The sequence below is a fragment of the Amborella trichopoda genome, chromosome 5 (assembly GCF_054954075.1).
Source record: "Amborella trichopoda isolate Santa Cruz 75 chromosome 5, AtrichopodaSantaCruz75HAP2 v2.0, whole genome shotgun sequence".
NCBI classification, from domain to species: domain Eukaryota; kingdom Viridiplantae; phylum Streptophyta; class Magnoliopsida; order Amborellales; family Amborellaceae; genus Amborella; species Amborella trichopoda.
The window spans coordinates 43,171,282-43,185,560 of NC_142340.1; the positions used below are offsets into that span (position 1 = coordinate 43,171,282).

At 34.7% G+C, this 14,279-nt stretch overlaps 1 protein-coding gene across 1 annotated transcript; it reads left to right on the top strand.

Moving 5' to 3' along the window:
- Positions 1-8,405: 8,405 nt before the first annotated feature.
- Positions 8,406-14,068, top strand: LOC18434210 (MAR-binding filament-like protein 1). The gene is made up of 4 exons (XM_006844285.4): positions 8,406-9,044; positions 11,671-11,765; positions 11,882-12,022; positions 12,102-14,068. The coding sequence occupies exons 1-4, from the start codon at positions 8,801-8,803 to the stop codon at positions 13,806-13,808; spliced, it is 2,187 nt and encodes a 728-aa protein (XP_006844348.1). The 5' UTR covers positions 8,406-8,800; the 3' UTR covers positions 13,809-14,068.
- Positions 14,069-14,279: the final 211 nt, after the last annotated feature.

Consider the following 14,279-nt stretch of genomic DNA (forward strand, 5'->3'; position numbering starts at 1 on the left):
CGACTCATACTCAACCCAATAAGTTCTCCAATTAAGCTGTGTTCCAAAACGCAGCTCACCTAGCGCTTAGGAGGCCTAGGGGAGCTTGGGTGTGTCGCCGAGGCTTAGGTGTATAAACTAGTGTTTAAAAAAAGGATCGGTGACCCAAATCAGTCTCATCCATACCTGTGTCGGACCGGATAGGAGAATTAGCCGAATTGACAAATTTTGTTTCAATTTTGTTTTTTCAAAAAATCATGATAAATTTTAAAAATAGTGTTCTTTTAGTTTTTAAAAGAAATTCGGAGTGGTGCATTATGTACTTTCATTACTTTGTAAAAATAAGTGAATACAGAGACGTTGTTTTCCTGTCTGGATATCAGTATAATTATTAATTATAACAAAACATTATAATATACATCAAAATAATTTAAAATATTAAAATACTTCCATATATAAGATTAAAAAATAATTTTCATATAAAATAAAATGAGTATCACATCAAACATTTATTAATTCTTTTTACTTGTTCAAAATTATGTCATCTCAACTAACTATTACATTATACATTGAAATTGGAATGATTAGTTTATATTTTATAATAATTTTACTAGACAAATAAAAATAAATTTTGAAATGCGTCTTATAATATCTTCTAATTTAAATAACATATTTTACAATTACAACAAAAACTAGTAAATTATATAATTTAAAGTATAATAAATTAATACATAAAACATAAGATTTGGTTGTCAATATAATTAGTATAATTATTAATTGTAATATTATAATAGACGTGGTTTAGAAAACAAGGGTATGACTCTCAAAAATAAATAAATCTAATATGTAATAATTAATGTGGACAAAAATATATAATTTAGAATCATATATTTACAATCGTATTTTAATAAATTAGAAAAATAAATAAGTAAATTCATACTTGCAATGTGGGATAATTAATAAAAGCAAGTTGAACGTAAATTCTAAACTAGATGAGCTAGTGTTATATTTTTCTCTTCAAATATCCCACACACTAGTCTTTTAATGGTCCATAAACTAATCTTAGTATTATTTTTTTCCTTTTTAATATCCTATGATCAATTAATATTTTTTTATTTTTAATCCTAATTAGCTAATAGCTATTAACCTTAATATTAATTGTATAATCTCATGAGCTTTTTTGTTTTTCTGACAAGTATAATCCCATGAGCTTGAGTGGATGCTTGGACCCGTGATGGTGCAAAGAGATGTAGATACGTGATGTAAAGCAAATTTATCTCAAAGAACCGGTTGGGACGGAAAGGGATCCAGATGAATCTGGTTTTATAGTCAAATTTAGGACGGTTTGGACGATACCTGATCCGAATCACTAGATTTTGGATCCAATCACCAAATTTTCAAATACTGGTGCACCTAGGGGCTTTGGGGTTTTTTTAAAAAGAAAAGTATATAAATGGAGGGGTTTAGGTCGGATATCGATCTAAACCTATTTGAACCATTTTAGAGATATATAAACCTAAAAACTTAGTATTTTGTGATTTTTATAAAATCGAATGGTTTTTCAAAGCTAAAAGAATCGAACCAAACATTACCATTGATATTAGATTTAGTTTTGGAGATTTTTTTAAGATTATTATATGTTTTTTTAGAAATTTGAAGATCGAGTAATCAAGGTTAGTAAAAAAAATTGATTTTTAGATTGTTTATATTATTGTGAGATGTCTTCTTCGGGATCTAAAAGAAGTGGTGATACAGATTGGAATATGATTATAACTCGAATCCTTTATATTAAATTTGCATAAGATGCAATTATCGATAGAAGGATACGAACTGGAATATAAACTGATTTAAGAAGTATCTTACTGGTGCCAATATCAGGGGGATGTCGCCCCTTGTAAAAATGTTCATAATGCTATTAGAGAGGAGATAAAACCTATATGAATATTGTAAAAAATAAAAAAGAGGAGAGATAGGTATTCATAGCAGAGCTGAGGTCTAGGATACATGCGAATGATGATGATGGTGATAGTGATCATGCGGGTAATGAAGATGTGGAGCAACTTGCTATATCCCAGACTAAGGGGAAGGGAAAGGGAGTTGTAGTTGTTTCTGGGGTTGAGTGATGCAAATCAAAATAAGATAGATTCAATGTTTTTTATTTTTCTCAAATTTTTGGCAACTTAATTACTATTTTTATTTTTGCGAGTATGTTTTTTATTTTTATTAGGAACAATATTTAGAAATAGGATTAGTAGGGATTTTTTTTGGGTTTAATTTGATAAAGTCCAATTTTAGGAATTACGCTTTATTCTTAGGAAAATTTAATACGTTTTCTTTTTGTTTGAATGAGTATTTGGTTATTAATACTCACTTTTATATTTTTTCATCTTTTCTAGAAAATTTTAAAAATAACCATTGAAAAATATAAAATGGGTTCAAATCCATTTTTTCATTAATTTTCAACTTCATTTGAATGTGTTTTGTTTTAATCATTCTTTATATGTTTTTCATATTTTAGTAGATTTTTTTTTAATTTTTTTCAACATTTTTTTGACCGCCCTGGACTTGCCCGGTCAGAGCAGTTGAATCGAGCGGTTTACCGGATATGGGCCTCGAACCGGCCTAACCGGATATGGGCCTCGAAGCGGTTTAAACCTTCGAGTATGTTACCTTCTTCGAAAGATTGGGTCTTGGTTGAGTTTTATTAACAAATCAGTGTCCTTTGTAAAAGGATTCACTTAACTATGAGGTCGGAGGTCACGTTATTAATTTGGGAAAGTTTATATTTTTCATTTAGAAGCCTTAGTGTTGGTTTAGGAAGGTTTTCTTTAAGGAAGTAAAAAATGTTGCATATTGTTAGTTGAGCGAGTTTTAAGGTAGTTATCTATTAAGAAAATATGAGTGATCTATTTTTTAGGTAGAGTACATCTTTTTAGGAAGTTTGGAAGAACTTTTTTTATAAAAAGGGATGCACGGTATTGTAAATGGAGATAGATTTTTGTGAATAAAAAATAAAGTTATTTTGGAGAGAGAGAGCCTTTCTTGTGGGTGTTTTTTCTTCTTTTCTGCCTGTAGGCCAATGTCGGAACTCAAATCCGTAGATTTGTTCCTTCCGCTAGCGATTTTTGTATCGGTTTTTATTTCTCTCTGTAAAACGTGGTTATTTTTGCCGGGTGTTAGTCGCCAAAAAATTTAAACTACGTCAATGGGGGGCCTAAGAGGCCTCGGATTGTGGGGGCTATGAATTGCTTTTTGCCCGGCCCAACCCTGAAGTTGCAGGTGAGAAAACAAAGAAGCAAACAACTATTGTGCACAAAATTAAGAAAAAAGTGTGAGAGAGAACTACATATTACATTGCTATATGGTTTTATGAGTATGTTACCTTCTTCACCATCAGCATGGTACGTAGATTTACAAAGAAGAAGGAGATTGTGAGGTAGGGGTCATGACATTTGTTACTTGGTACATATGCATGGATAACATACATTTGAGGAGAGTCTAATTGAGGCAGATGTTTACCTTGAATGATTGTAGAGCTTGCAAGTGGGCCAGGGATCAAAAAAGGAAGAAGGTGAGAGATATTATCCTTTCTAATGCTTTTTAGCAAGGGTGCTTAAGACATATTTTCCTCTCGTCAAAGTCTTTCTCATGATTGATAGTAACAAGCGCTCTATGGGCTACATATATGACGCCATGTAGAGATGCAAGAGAGATAGCTTGTAACATTGATGATGATATGACCCACTATGAGCCAGTTTAGAAGATTATTGGTGAGAAGTAGGATAGGCAGCTACATCCACTATTGCATACAATTGAGTATTTTTTGAACCCACCTTTTTATTATGTTGATAATGAAATACATATAAATGACACAATAATTGGATTTAATAAGTGTCTAGATGTGCTAGTTCCTACATAGGATATCTAAGACATTATATGAGCTGATGAGTTAGTAAGTTACAATTGCATATTAAATTCTTTTGGAAGTCCAATGACAGTGAGGCAAAGACCAAAATCGATCCAGGTAATATAATTCTTAAGTTCCTCATATTCAAATTTCATATTTGTTGTTTGTTTATAATTATAATTCATAATCAATTTGCAGCCAACATGGTGTAGTGCTCCAAATTTACAAAATTTGGTCATTTGAATCTTGAGCCTAACCACTACTTCATATGGTTGTGAGAAGTATTGGAGTACTTTTGAGATTGTAATTTAGTTTACTTTATTGGTTTACAATTTACTAATTTGCATTAGTACTTTGGCAATTACTAGTTCGTACATTACTGATTGTTGAGTCAATCGTAAATTGTAGTATTCTATTAATTAATTTCATTTGGATTTATTACATTTGTACAAAGAAAATAAACATGTTTGGATCAAAGAGGCTCAATGACCTAGTTTATGTGAAGTATAATCGATACTTGAAAGAGAAATTTGATGAGATATATAAGAGCGATCCCTCACATAAAAAATATGGATAATACCATGGAGTAGTTGGTTGATAATGATGAGGTTGAGAGGCATACTAGATTGACATGGGATATAGTCATGAAGGCCTCAGGGACAGCAGCCCGACCCTCTTAGGGCCACTATATCTTCTTCTAAGAGAATGAGGGTGGAGGATGAAGCAGAGGTAGATTCAAAAGAGACAAAGGAGGACGACTATTATGTTGAGGAGGGAGATGATTTTGATGGTGATGGGCTTGGCTCGAATGTAGATGATAGAGCTGACCCTAATTTTTCTAATGATGAGTGATGACTGAAGACTCTTTTGAGTCTTCAAGTTTAAATTTCTTTCATTTTTCTTTTCCTCATCTTGGTTGTGTGTATGTAAGCTGTAAAGATGTAACGATGTTTGGACCAGTGATTGAAAAATTGGCCAAGTAGCTTCTCCTTGGTCGAGTTACTTGGGCTCGGGCCCTTGCCCTTGTCGAGCCCGAGTTATCCCGAGTTGGGAGCCCAACTCAAGGATATTAAAAAAATAATAATAAAATTTTAAAAACAAGAGAACTATTTAGGACTTATTTTTATGTTTTTTTTATCATTTTGGCAAAGATTGGGAAGTGTTTTGGCCATAAATACTTAGTTTTACATTTTTCTCATCATGTTTGGATTATTTACCCCCCAGTCACAAGTTGATTTTTTAAAATCTGTTTTATTACTACTTTTTTTAACATTATTTTGAAGTGTTATGCTTAATCTTACTTAAAATATACATTTCATTTTATTTTTATTTTGGTTTTTTTATATTTTATAATTTTTTAACCTTTTGTTTTTGTTGCTACAATACTCAGCACTAATCGGTCGAGTTACTTAGAGTTGGTCTGAGTAATCGGCTTCGGCAGAAGCAATTACTCAGCTCAAGTTGCACTTTCTAACAATAGTATGGACTATGGATATGAGCTTATGAAGTATGGAGGAGTATATATGGAGTTGTCAACCATGTACATTTGATATGTCCTAAACTCCTATATGTTAGAAAAGAGCACTCGCTTAATTGATTAGCGCTTGATGATTTGCGAGGCTACATCATGGGCTCAATTTCTACCAAGGGTAGGGGCTCTCTCCCCACAGAATCACGGGAAAAAAAGAATCTCCTATGTGTTATTTCGTTCCTTGTCTTGACGATGACTCAATGTCTTGCCGTATGTGATTATATATTTCCTATTTTTACTATGTGCATGGACTATGGAGTGCATAGAGTTTGGATTATAGTATAGCCTATGGAGTATGGTCTAATACTCTAATGTCTAATGGTTTGAATTTTGAACTTTGATTTTTAAATTTAAAATCTATAGAATTATGGACTGTGGACTATGAATGGACTATATATTATGTATTATTAATGTGTTCTACATCTCAATATATATTTTCTAATTTTTTACACAAAATTTGACCCTCAAACAGTTAGATAGTTAGATATCTCATGCTTTTTATTCTACTAGGCCGCCTAAGTTCTGGGCGGTCACCTAGGCACCCGTCTAAGCTCAAGGCGGCCTGACCGCCCCAGGCCGCGACCACTTAGGCACCGCCTGACGTTTTTTGGAATACCACAGTTTTATCCTAAAAAAGAAAGAAAGCCAGACAAAAAAAGCACATTACTATGGATAAAATTAACACAGTACTTTCTAGCCAAAATGTCAATTGTATTCCCCACATTTCTTCCAGACATAGCTAAATAACAACAATATTTTTCCCAGGTTACATATAGATGCTACCCAAACAATAACAATCTATTTTTGAGGTAATGCATCATGTCAGTAATATTTTTTTAGACAATATATTTCTTAGACAAAGTATTAAAATGCATCTTAATTCTACAATTTAAGGTGTCAGTCTTATATAAACCTTTTTCCTATTCTAATACCTAAGGGGTATAGGAAAGAGGGCCTCGGGTAGGTGTTCTTTAGGTTCTCTCTTTATATGGGTTGTTATAGATATAAAAAATACATGTAGAGAAAGGTATGTGCATGTGGATTATGAGGTTTTCTATAGACTTGGGTGGTATTCTAGTGAGAGAGAAACTTTTTTTTTTTTTTTTTTTTTGGGAAAAGGTTTTTGATAATGATAACGCTCCAAAATCATTATACTATTCATGTTTTGTATGATATTTTTTTGATTAATAGACGATAAAGTTTGATGCTTTTGTATGATATTTTTCTGATTAATAGACGGAGAAAGTTTGATGCTATGTAGATATAATCAGTTGTTAAACTATGTAAATTTGTATTTGGGAAAAGTCTATATAAGGTTGCAACCTTAAAATGTAGCATTACAGATGCACCTCAAAAATCTATTGGAAAGGTTCTTTTAATGTTGAAAAACTCTCTATTTGATCATCTCGACATCGAGATGTATGAATATAAAAAAAAAGTTTTTGAGTCTCAGAAATAGTGCACCTTGCAACACATTATCTAGGCCGTCCATTTTCGAGATTTTCATATGTTTATAGATCTCCTTGATTTTAACTATTTTTTGAGTTTAAAATTTTTTAATTAGATATAAAAATAGATTTTGAGATAATCCTTAGAATTTTTAACAAACAAATTATATATTACGATAAAATTTGGAGGTGCGTTTTAATTGGATTGTTTAAAGTTGCAACCTTATAGAAAGTGCACCCTTGGTATTTTACTCCTTTAATTTCTCTCCCTTGTATTTCACCGAGAGTTAGTTTTATCATCTATAATATGCACCATAGAATTTAGTGGACGAAAAATATGGCTGAAGTTACCAAATTTCCCTTTATTAGACATGTTAGAGTCATCTTGCCAATCTAACAAATCACCTTAAGCAAGTTCCCGCAAGTGCAAATATACAATTTGTTCCCACGGATCACAAAATTTCGTCCCTCTTTCTTTGTACACAACGGAATTTAAAGTGGTCCACATCAAGTGTATGGTACTAGTGAGACATGCGTCATCGATTGTCAATGACTACGGTGAGGATTGAATTTTAAGCAGAGTGAACTGTTGATGAACGCCACCTTGTGTACACTAGTGATGTATGGTTTAAACCAACATGCCACATGGCATAACCAGAATCACAAGATAACCCACTTTTCGTTATGAACACCTGGCGATACCTAATTGGTTATTTGAGGATAAAAGGCACCTTCAATGCCATGCTGGCAAAAGGTCAAGCCTTGCGGAAGAAACTCCACGTAAAGTACGATAGTACCCCTACTTTATCTACCTTCTTTCGAAATTGCGCCTCTTCTCCAAGTAAAAGAAATTTGCGCCTGCAAAGGACGCGGTTTCTATGCGGCCAGCCCGCATATTATAGACATGCGGGCTTGACAATAGATATGTTTTTTAAATATAATTTAATCTTTTAACATGGAGATTATGAATATAAAAAAGTAATAATAATTGAAAACTAGAAATAATAATTATATTAAAAAAACATTTGAACAGTTCATTACCCTTGTTTTTAGATGGGCTACCTATTTGCATCCATCTTTAAGATGGATGCTTTATACCTCTTGAACGCATATTGTACAAATTTTTCATCTCCAAATGATTAGAACACCTTTTACCTTTTATTGTTGAAAAAAAATGAAATAAAATAAGGCCTTTAAATTGTCATGGATCCATGTATATATAATCACTCGAGTGATTATAATTAGACAAAAATTATGATACATTTCTGATAATTTCACTGCATTCCAATAAATTAAGTTTCGTTGATGAATTTGAGTGAAAGGGAGGGAGAGGAAGCTCTTGCCTATTCATTCTAGAGAGAGAGAGCTTTTGTTTATTCACTCTAGAGAGATCAGAAAAAGTTGCGTTGCGTAAGGAAAAAGTTTATACGACGGCGAGGTCTTACACAATCAAATTAAAGTATATTAAAAAAATTCACTAAAAGAGGTCATTTCGATGCCTACAATTCTTCATATTAATCAACTCAACTTCACGAGATATGGATATAAAAAAAAATAGATTTTAAGTCTTAGAAATAGTATATTTGTAATGCATTACCTGAACTATCAATTTTTAAGATTTTCAAATATTTATAGATCTATTCAATCTATACTATTTTTAAAGCTAAAAATCTATAATAAAAAATAAAAATAAATTTTAAGGCAGTCACAAAGGTTTTCAGTACTGAAACAACATCTTTTAGTATTACTTGAAATTACGCCTTACTTGATTGTTTAGGGCCCCGGCCTTATACAAAGTAGAGCTTTTGGAAAAAAAAAAGAAAAAAGTTTTAGGGTCATATTATCATATAATTGGGTCATCATTAGTTCTTCTCATCAAACAACAGTCCCGGCACTGGGCCTCATGGTTTAGGCTCGTGCACCTGGTTTTGGGATATGGGGTTTCCAACGAGTTTGCACGTCCCTCACTTTCTCTGTCTAAAAAACCAGGAACCCACACTCTCTCTCTTCACCACAACTCACAAAGGGCAGCTCAAAAGGTCAGTGAGGGTCACTTGTTTGGACCCCATGAACCAGGATAAATGCATGCTCATGAAGAAGAGAGCCCTTCTTCTTTTGGGAATCTCAGCTTTGCCTTTCTTGGAGTCCAGTGCAACAGCAATTGAAGCTACAGTGACAGGTTTGTTAAAATTCATCCAAGTTTCTGGGTTTTTTTCATTGTTCTTTTTGCTTTTTTGAGGTGGAAGATTATTTGGTTTTGGTTCTTTTTTGAATTACTGGTTCAGGTGATTGAGACTTTCAGAGTTGTGTTTCCTATTCTTGATATGTGCAAGATACATTATTTGCGTTCTTGCTTAGAGTAATTTTGAGCTATTGGGTATGAGTGATTGAATAAACAAACAGGGGAATTCATGGTGATTTGACTATGAAATATCATTTCATGGGTGTATTTAATTGATTCGATAAGCTGTTAACACGATGTGGTTTTGATTTTTTCAACAACTAACAGTACCAGTGATTTAACTCCTGATTCATTTTGATGTACTTTGGTCCCTAGTGGATCATAAGTTTTCTTGAATGTAGTTCCTAATTGATCTTTTGTCAAAGTTGAGCTTCAAGAAAACTAAGGTTAACTGTAGGAATCTCACTGTTTACCCTACCATTAATACCCAAATGTTATTTATCTTAACCCATAACTACTCGAGGACTACAATTCAACAGGATAGTGAATCTTGGACCTCTAATTTCTTTGTGGCTTGTTGAAATCTTTTTAAAGAATCAACTGTTCTTCTTTATGGATGCTGCAAATCGTCAAGGGGAAATCCTTCATAATAGGCACCTTTCTATTGAAAGAAGGCAAAATTAGCATTCAGTGAGGATAAGCATCAACATTGGCACGACCCATGATGCCGGAACATACCTTGAAAGAAATGCCAAATCCTTCTAATTATGGAGAAATACAACAGCAAGAGGTCCATTGACTCGAATTCATATACATGAAGCATAAATTCAAGGACTAGAAGCCATGCTGTTCATAATGATCCCCCATGAGAAACTAGTCATCTGAATACCAACACTCATAGGAGACTTTAAATTATACAAGTTTGGGCACCTCATGCCACCCTTTCTTTGCAAATTAGTGAAGAGAGTCGTGATTAGGAACATAACAATGTATCTGAACTTGACGGCTTAACCTGCTGTCATGGTGGCGTGTCATTCATATGTGTGTCTTGGGTTCGAAGCCCAACTTGATGACTGACACCCTGGATGCTCCCCTTCTCTCTCTCTCTCTCTATCTCTCACACTCTCAAAACAATGTATCTGAAAGAACCATTAGTACAAGCTAGTGGGACGTTCATGACCTTTAGGCTAAGCGATAACCTACTTATCTTGCCCTCCTCATCCATCAAGCCTCTCCAAAGACAAGGACGCCACACAACCCAATAACTTATTCTCTTATGGCTTGTCCCCAAATCTCCTCTGTCTTTTGGATCACAAACTTTCTACCTATTCACCGTATGGAACTTTGTGCCATTCACTACGACCCCTACCAAAAAGAATTCCTGTTGGACCCTTATTAGTTTTTGGCACTGCCCCTGAATTTTGGAAGAGGGATAAAATATAGCAGTAATTTGCATTACTTCGCTTAATGAGAGTCAACTTAACAAACTTTAAAAATTAGCTTTTCCATGGAATGATCATATTCCTGGACTTCCCTAATGCTGGAGAGAGAGAGAATGAAAGAAAAAAGATTGTTTCTCACATCACGTCTATTTCCGCCCTCGTATCCTCGAATTCCATCCCGCATATAATGTAATCTAGTCACCTGCAAAGTAACATTTTCGTTTTCTTTCTTCCTTCCTTCCTTAATCCTTGAGACAAATCACCAGACACCAGTTCACCATCTAGATTTTACTTGCCCCTTGTTGGAGTCCTTAAATTGCAGAACTGACCTGATCAAGTTCCTTTGTCTCAAATATAGCTTAGAAAATAAGAAGCTCCTGCAGACTGGACTTTCGCACATACTTTACAAGACCTACCCTTCAAATTGGATGCATCTGAAATCACTTATGTCCTCTAAGCCCTCAACCTTAGCTATGACATGATTGGGGTGGGACTAAACCCCTTTCCAGATCTCCTTTCTGTCATTAATTAAAGGAAAATGCTTATTTCCCAAAATTGCAACTGGATATTTAGAAGGGCAGGCTTTTGCTCTCCAGCTCTTTGGAGAACATTGAGTGTGAATCCTTAAAAATACCAGGTTTTTTTCTCCTCCAGTTCTAACACCTTTTATTCCATTTCCTAGACTTTGAATTCTGCGTTTGGACATTGAACTGTAGCTCAAGGTTTCTTTGTTATCGGAATCAGTAACCACGAGAAACTGTTTGATACTTGTGAAAATTGCATTTTCTTCTTTATGCTTGAATGGATTTGGTTAGCCATATAAAGCAATTGGCGGATCTTTGTATAGATACTTCACGTTGATGGCTTTGCCATCGTTTCATGGATCCTTGTATATTTTCTCAACTCTGGTGTGAGTAATATTGTTAAACCTTTAGGCCTATATTGAAACTTAAACACAGGAAATTCAAAATCCAAACTCATTGGGAGCATATTCAGCAGACTGTAACCTATCAAGGGAAAAAAATAAAGAGGCTGGAAACTGTATAAGAATATCTCCTTGCTTATTCTCCAAAAAAGAAAAATATCTCCTTGCTATATAGTTTCTTACTCTTCATACTCTTCATATTTCTTTTACCGGGCATTCATCCAATTGCAATGGGATGTTGATATTATCATTTCAGAGAAACTGGAGACTTGCACTGCAGAGGTATCAGTGTTTGACCAACCAGAAAACAGAGGAGAAATTCCAGTTTTGCAGGAGAATGGAACTGGAGAGGTATCTGGAGCAAAATTTTCTTGTTTCTACTTTTTTGATAAGACCTTCCCCCTTAAATGTTATCTATAGAAGTAGAGATGAGCTTTTATTGTTTTCTTTAACGACATATGTGGCAGAAAATCAAGCAACGATTGGCATCAGGAAATGCATTCGTGGGTCTCCTGAATGATGTTGGAATAGTTGGATCAGGAATTCTTGGTGCTTTATATGCATTGGCACAGAAAGAAAAAAAGACAACTGAATCTACTATTGAAGCTGTAAGTTTTTGTTTCAAATTAAAATTCAATCGTCATCCCGATTGGTTTGAAACTGACAACTTGGTTCTATTATGTACAGCTGAGGGCTAAAGTAAGGGATAAGGAATGGGCCTTAACTACTATGGAGAAGCAAGTTGAGAGAAGGTTACTAGAGGAACAAGAGAGAAGTAATCAGAAGATCCGAGAATTTAAGGAAGAACAGCTTTCTCTCTCTAATAAATTGGCTTCGGCAAACCAGACGGTGGCAGACTTGCGACGAGACTTGGGTAGAGAGAGAAACTCCATCCAAGATCTTCAGCTCCAAGTAGAATCACTCCAAATCAACACAGCACAAGCCAGACGAGAAAAAGGAATGCTTGAGTCCAAACTTGAGGAGGCCCAAAACAAAATAAGTGATTTACAGGATAGGACTCAGTTATTGAGTGCAGAACTGCAAGACAAAAATAAAAATATCAACAATTTGAACATGTCCATGGTCAGGAAGGAATCAGAACTTAAGGACCTGAGTCTTACATATGAAGAAACCAGAACTTTTCTTGCAAAATTGAACTCCGAAATCCTAGGTTTAAAGAACCAACTTTCAGTTTCCAAGAAGGAATTAGACACAAAAACCTCATCGATTGAAGCCCTAAACCAGAGCCTAAAGATGGCCACTGCTGAAAGAGATGACTTGAAAAATAAAATCTCAAATTTGGACCATGAATACAAGAAGTTCAAGTCATCCTCTGAAGAAAAGATAGCAGCTGATTCCAAGCTTATATCACAAAAAGAAGACGAAATTCTGGAGCTGAGAGAACAATTGGAGCAGGCCACAAGACAATCTGCTAAATATCATGGGTTGGTTGATGAGTTAACAGCAGAAAGAGATGGCCTAAATGCCGGTTTAGAGAGAGAAATAGACACTGTAAAAAGCTTAAGGAGTGAGCTCTTGACAACCCAAGAGACCCTAGAATCCTCCAAGCTTGAGACTGAGAGCGTGCGATCTGAGCTGGAGAAGTCGACGAAGGCACTAGAAATGCTTTACTCAGATGTTTCAAAGTTTAGAACAGAGTTCTCAGAAGACCGAAAAGTCCTGCAAAAAAGTCTGGAAGGTGAGAAATTGGCTTTTAAAGCACTCTCTGAAGAGCTTGTTGCTTTAAGAAAAACACAGAAAAAAACCCAAGAAGAGCTTTTAACCACTACTGAAAAACTGAAATCCTCAACTAAAACAAGCGAAAAGGTTTGTAAAGAGCTCCTGGAGGCCCAAAAGAGTACAGAAGCAGCCATAAATGATGTGAGAGAAGAAAGAAAGATTGTGAAGTCTCTTAATAGGGAACTAGAGATCTCAAAGAAACAGGTTTTAGAAGCCTTGGAAGCCCGAAAGGCCCTCGAAAAGAGCTTAAATGAGGCAGGTGAGTCCTTGGTAGCCATAAATGAGAATGTTCTCTCTCTTTCTATAGAGTTAGAGGCCTCAGCAGCTAGAAATGACAGTTTAGAGTCCGAAAAAGATTTGGTATATAAATCTCTCATTGAGCAAAAGAAGGTGGCGAAAGAAGCGCAAGAAAATGCAGAGGATGTACATAATATGTTGCTTAGGATTGGAAAAGAGAGAGAGACACTTTCAAAGAGAGCTAAGAAACTTGAAGAAGAGATGGCTTCAGCAAAAGGAGAGATATTGAGACTAAGAAGACAGTTAGTGGATGGCCAACACCAGTTGAAGAGCAGTGAGAAAGAGGGGGTGGGGCCCACTACCTCAAAGAAGACAGTTAGGAGGAGGAAGGCGGGACCCACTTTAGAAGTTTCATAATATGCATGTTGTCCTTGTAGTTTAAGCTTCTGATTTTTAATCACAAAAAAAATGATGAAAAAAGGAAGAGAGCCCATGATATTTTGTCTTCCTTTTTTTTTTTTTTGAGCTGCCTAGTTTTCATGCTGTATATCTTATCTTTACTGATTAGTTGCCTAATTTTTGTCTCTTTTTCTCTTCTAGATGTATTGTCCTCCTTTGCTGTTGTAAACTTTTCTTTGTTGTATCATCTATCCTGGCAATAAACAGAATTTGTGTGACATAGTCGTCATAGTGGATTGTTTACAGTCCATGAACATTTTTTGATGATTGAATTAGGTGTTTTCGTCATCGGACTGTACAGGACTTGGGCAAAAGATCCGATTTTTTCTATTTAAATGAGCCATTCTTGCATGATTTCAAAACATGCAACTGTATAGCAATGAAAGTGTATAGCAATGAAAGCAAACTGGCAAAAGGAGCAATCAGATC

Excerpts from the sequence above, each read along its gene's own strand:
- LOC18434210 (XM_006844285.4), top strand. The coding sequence starts at position 8,801 with ATGGGGTTTCCAACGAGTTTGCACGTCCCTCACTTTCTCTGTCTAAAA. Across the intron at positions 9,045-11,670 it reads AATTGAAGCTACAGTGACAG|AGAAACTGGAGACTTGCACT; the intron begins GTTTGTTAAAAT and ends TTATCATTTCAG. Across the intron at positions 11,766-11,881 it reads AGGAGAATGGAACTGGAGAG|AAAATCAAGCAACGATTGGC; the intron begins GTATCTGGAGCA and ends CATATGTGGCAG.